Genomic DNA, 5,639 nt, shown 5'->3' with positions numbered 1-5,639 from the left:
CAGGTGATCCACCTGCCTCAGCCTCCCAAAGTGCTGGGATTATAGGCATGAGCCACCATGCCCAACCCTAAGTTCCATTTTAAAGCTCCTATTGAGCCTCTATGTGCAAGCAGTCAAGCTAAATGCTGGGTTTACAATAGCCAAGAAATGGTCATTGTCCTTGAAGCACTCATAGTCTAATGAGAGAATACAAACTTTAAAGTGATCAATTTCATTAGCTAGTTTACAAGTCAAGCACGAGATAAGTAGATGGTACTGTACACAGAGGAAGGGCTCTGTGCCTGGCCTGGAATGTCACCAGAGGCTTTCTGTAGAAGGATGTTGAGCAGAGGCAGGGAACTACACACCATGACACAAAAATCATACAGTAGGCCCTTAATCAACAACTGTCGACTGAATAGTGCCCTAGGCAGAGGGGCAGGAGAAAGGGACCAAGAGTGGCTCCAACAATCTGGCTCACAGGGTTGGATGGTGGAGCCACCATCTGAGATAGGACATTGGAGGGGAGAGAATCTTCTGCCCCCTCTCAATCCACAGCCCTGGATAAACGGCAGGGCCATAGGGGAAATATTTAAAATAGGTACTTCACCCTGCCTTTATGGGCCACTCCTCCCACACAGCTGATTGCCCAGGAGGAGACACCTGATTCAAGCTGGGCCCATGAACAAAGCAACACTGAAAGACAGAGTCATTTGGCTGGGAGGACCTGAGCTGTTTATAGGGAGAATTTCCTTTGGAGTTGGTACTAGGGCAAGGCAGTCATATGCCAGGCAGTTTGAGGGAAGCAGAACAGCCAGAAGTAGTATGATAAATCTGTCCTAGTAAGGAGAAGCAAGGAAATGAGGCTGACTAGACAGGGAAGCAGAATGGAGACAGAGATGACCCGCGAGAAAGGAAGGGACCACTTCTCTGCCTGGCTTTCCAGCACCTGTTTCTTCATGCTCGGGAACTTACTTGTTCTGCCCTCGAATGCTGGGAAATGCTTTGCTTACAATAAACTCCCGTTGTCTTTACTGTGAGAGGATTTTTGTTTCTTACTGCCAAATACATACTAAGGCAGGAAAGATAAGTTTACTTTTTGAAACATTAACCCCAAGGTACAGTATGCAGAGATGGGCAGCTGGTGGTAAACAGATAAGTAAAGGGCTTAGGAGAGACTTTATGACCAGAGATAAAGATAGGGGCGTGTCACTTCTTGTTTCCAAACCCTTCTATTTCTCTCAATTTCTTAGCCAGTCCTATTTTTCTCCTCCCCCTTGCCAGGTGTTATGAAGAATGTGAAATGCCATTAAGGGAGCCATGTGAAAACAATTGGAATAACCCTGCCCAGCCAGTATCACAGGAGCATGATGAGGACCAAATGTCAGAGGGCTTAGAAAGGAGGAAAGATAGCCTGGGCAACACACCAAGATCTCATCTCTACACATCATTAAAAAAAGTAGCTGGGCCTGGTAGTGCATACCTGTGGTCCCAGCTACTCCGAAGGTTAAGGCGGGAGGACTGCGGCAGCCTGGAAGGTCAAGGCTGCAGTGAGCCCTGATTGCATCACTGCACTCCAGCCTGGGTGATAGAGTGAGACCCCATGTCACCAGAAAAAAAAAAAGAAAGAAAGAAAAGAGAAGACCTACAGGTATAGAAGGTTGCATCCTTATCTGCTGTGTTAAGTAGGCAGAGAAAAGACACCCTAAGGAAAGTAGGAACACTTCCAGGAGCAGGGCTGGAGACATGGTTGTACACCCAGTGTCCTCTGTGTGCTTCCACTCTGCTTGGAACTTGACAGGCATTATCTATTCTTAGTGTTCAAAACAGCACCATGAGAAAGTATCATTATTATTTCCGTTTTGCAGATGAGGATACAGAGATAGTGCTACCAGGGTAGGTAGCACTGGGGCTAATCACAGTTCTCCCCAACTCTACTCACACTTTCACAGTTATAGACATGTGGACTGGCTACAATTAGCAGCTTCCTGTTGGAAAGGGTAGTTGAGAGCTCATGGCTTACTCCGTGCACCTGGAGCCAATCATGGAAAAGCTCTAGGAATCAGCAAGCACCCATGAGTGGGAAGGAGGGCAATGAAGCCACTTTACAGATGAATTTCCACTTTCTGAATCGTAGTTCAATCCAGGAAGACCAAGGCAATGAATTTCACATGTAGGACATGCCCTTCCACTTTCTTCGTCGCCACCCCAAACAAGAGTCAGTGGGCCCTAACACTGGGAGATCTTGAGGCACCAAGGCTGTGGGGCTGGAGGTGGGGTCCAAGGTTGAAGAGAGGGAAAGAGCAGAAAGGACAGCCCAGAGCCAAAGCCCATTTGCAGGAGCTCCTCATCAAAGGTGCTGCTCTTCTCTGTGTTCATAGGGCTGCTGGGACCTTGCAGGCCTGAGTCAGAGGCTGTTGCTCAGTCCCCTGAACTCTCATGCTGAGGGTGGCTAGGTCCTGTGCTGAGGCAGTAACAGCCCACTTGGAAAAAATAGCTAGAAATCCTTTGACTGCTCTAAATCTCGGTTGTACTCATTTACAAAAACGAGAGAATAACGCCCACCTTTCTGGACTGTTGCGCGGGCAAAATGAGCTGATAGTGTAAATGGGTTGTGACAACTGAAGGACTACATCCTTTCTTGTCTATTGCCCAATTATTCTTTCTGTGCAAGCTGACAGTCTCTCTTTTCAATGAACTACGTTTAAGGCCTTGCATTTGCTTGTTAGTGGCTGGAGACAATAGGTAATATGAGTTATGGATGCACGGATTGCCTGGGTGGGATGGCTGTGAAATGCTCTAGGACAGGGGTTCTTAACCCCCAGGCCACATACCAGTACTGGTTCATGGCCTGTTAGGAACCAAGCCACACAGCAGGAGGTGAGCAGCGGGTGAGCGAGCGAAGCTTCATCTATATTTATAGCCACTTCCCATCACTGGCATTACCACCTGAGCTCCGCCTCCTGTCAGATCAGTGGCAGCATTAGATGCTCATAGGAGCGCAAACCTTATTGTGAACTGTGCATGTGAAGGATCTAGGTTGCGCACTCCTTATGAGAATCTGATGCCTGATGATCTGTCACTGTCTGCCATCACCCCAAGATGGGACTGTCTAGGTGCAGAAAAATAAGCTCAGGGCCCTCACTGATTCTACATTATGGTGAGTTGTATGATTATTTCATTATATATTAGAATATAATAATAGAAATAAAGTGCGCAGGCCGGGCGCGGTGGCTCAAGTCTGTAATCCCAGCACTTTGGGAGGCCGAGACGGGCGGATCACGAGGTCAGGAGATGGAGACCATCTGGGCTAACACGGTGAAACCCCATCTCTACTGAAAATACAAAAAACTAGCCGGGCGAGGTGGCGGGCGCCTGTAGTCCCAGCTACTCGGGAAGCTGAGGCAGGAGAATGGCGTAAACCCGGGAGGCGGAGCTTGCAGTGAGCTGAGATCCGGCCACTGTACTCCAGCCCGGGCGACAGAGCGAGACAACGTCTCAAAAAAAAAAAAAAAAAAAAAGAAAGAAAGAAAGAAAGTGCGCAATAAATGGGATGTGCTTCACTCATCCCCAAACCATCCCCCCGACCCCAGTCCTCAGAAAACTGTTTTCCATGAAATCAGTCTCTGGTGTCGAAAAGGTTGGGAACCGCTCGCTATTCTAGGGGATGCCGTGACCTCTGTATCACATCTTACCTATGACCATCTCAGCACCAAATCCTACATGTGGTTCTCTAAGTCTACAGTTTTCCTTTGTTCTGTTGTAATCCATATGTTGAAATATTACACTATGTAAAACCCAGTGTAGGAACATGAAGATGTTTACCAAAACAACTGGAATATAAAGCAAGTGCTTACCTCCCTCTATCGGGAGAGTCAAGTTAAAGCAACAACTACAAAATTCAAAACTCAAACTCCACCAAGGGATACTCTATAGAACATTATTCATTGAATAAATTTCATCTTTGTGACTACTGCCAATCACCTTGAAGAGTTTATCACAGAGAAATCCTCTTTTTCCTTAAAAATGTACACTTGAAACATGTACACTATCATTCTAAAACTTCACTTTTCCAGTACAAAGACCAGAAAATTTAATCTTCATCTTTTACCAAATATCTTTATCACTGTATAAAAATATTCCCTTCTAGGAAAACAAAAAGTTTCAAGTCAGAAATATATCTAAACATATGAAACTTTATCAAGAAGAAATAGAGAAGAATGTTATTTGGCTTTAAATTGTCTTAAAGTTGGTATCCCCACCTCTGTTTCAATACCCTTTGGTCAATTAGTCCATTATCAAGGTTTTCAGCTGGATAGAAAGATGGCATTCGCTCCCCATGGCTGGCTGGACTAGAGGACTCTTCATCCCTGTAACGAAGGAAGAAGAGGTGGGTCAGGCACTATTCAACAGGTGACATGACCATTGATCTCACAGCTGCTCAAAGGGTAGCACCAGCCCAGAGTATACATCATGGTCTGTGTCCACTTCCAAGTTTCACATTAGACTCATGAGTAAGAGAATGGAAAGAAGGCCCCCCTGGCGTCATTTAATTAATTGGTTCCTATGTGCCAGAAGGCAGACTGCTGCCAGTTCATAATGCTGTTTTCACCGATCTATCCTATTTTTAAATAGCATTAAGACAATATTTTCCAGCTGGGCGTGGTGGCTCACACCTGTAATCCCAGCACTTTGGGAGGCTGAGGCAGGTGGTTCACGAGGTCAGGAGATCGAGACCATCCTGGCTAACACGGTGAAATACAAAAAATACAAAAAATTAGCCGGGCGTGGTGGTGGGCGCCTGTAGTCCCAGCTACTTGGGAGGCTGAGGCAGGAGAATGGCGTGAACCCGGGAGGTGGAGCTTGCAGTGAGCCGAGATCTCGCCACTGCACTCCAGTCTGGGTGACGGAGCAAGACCCCATCTCAAAAAAAAAAAAAAAAAGACAATATTTTCCTTTATGAAATGATGGTGATTGTAGAATGTTTCTTTTTTAGCTAATATTCTTGTCTGGCAAAATTAAATGGTAAACTCTCAGATCCCTACTCTGCTCTCTGCCACTTTGGGAGATATTTTATTCTCTGTGAAACCTCATGATCTTAGAAACACACTCCACTAGCTCCCTCATTTTCCAAGTAACACAACTGACGCCTAGAAGGCAAAGCAACTCCTGGTGAGCTACTCAGTAGCAGTGCCAGGATTTGAACTCAGTTTTTCACCTTCCTGACCAGTGATTTTTCTACCAGTTTCAACAAGAACAACAACCAAAAAGTAGCTGCAAATATGCCCACCTATTTCATATCCCCATCATTTGCTGAGGTATCAACAAGATGCTAAATATCCTGCCCAGAAGTGGCCTACAAATCCTTTTTAAAATAACATGCCAGGCCGGGTGTGACGGCTCACGTCTGTAATCCCAGCATTTTGGGAGGCCAAGGCAGGTGGATCACCTTACGTCAGGATTTTGAGGCCAGCCTGGCCAAGATGACAAAGCCCTGTCTCTAATGAAAACACAAAAATCAGTGGGATGTGGTGGCAGGCGCCTGTAATCTCAGCTACTCGGGAGACTGAGGCAGGAGAATCACTTGAACCTGGGAGGTGGAGGCTGCAGTGAGCTGAGATCGTGCCATTGCACTGTAGCCTGGGCAACAAGAGTGAAAC

General features: G+C 46.2%; 1 protein-coding gene across 1 annotated transcript in view; it reads right to left on the bottom strand.

The window, feature by feature from the left end:
• The window catches only part of SAMD3 (sterile alpha motif domain containing 3), a 73,668-nt gene that overhangs the window by 55,207 nt on the left and 12,822 nt on the right, over window positions 1-5,639 (bottom strand). Inside the window, exon 5 of the mRNA XM_011951648.1 lies at window positions 4,242-4,355. Coding sequence (XP_011807038.1) covers window positions 4,242-4,355 — 114 coding nt within the window. The remainder of the gene's footprint in view (window positions 1-4,241; window positions 4,356-5,639) is intronic.

The sequence above is a fragment of the Colobus angolensis genome, unplaced genomic scaffold (genome assembly GCF_000951035.1).
Source record: "Colobus angolensis palliatus isolate OR3802 unplaced genomic scaffold, Cang.pa_1.0 Scaffold322, whole genome shotgun sequence".
Classification (NCBI taxonomy): Eukaryota; Metazoa; Chordata; class Mammalia; order Primates; family Cercopithecidae; genus Colobus; species Colobus angolensis.
This window is presented reverse-complemented; position numbering and strand designations above follow the sequence as displayed.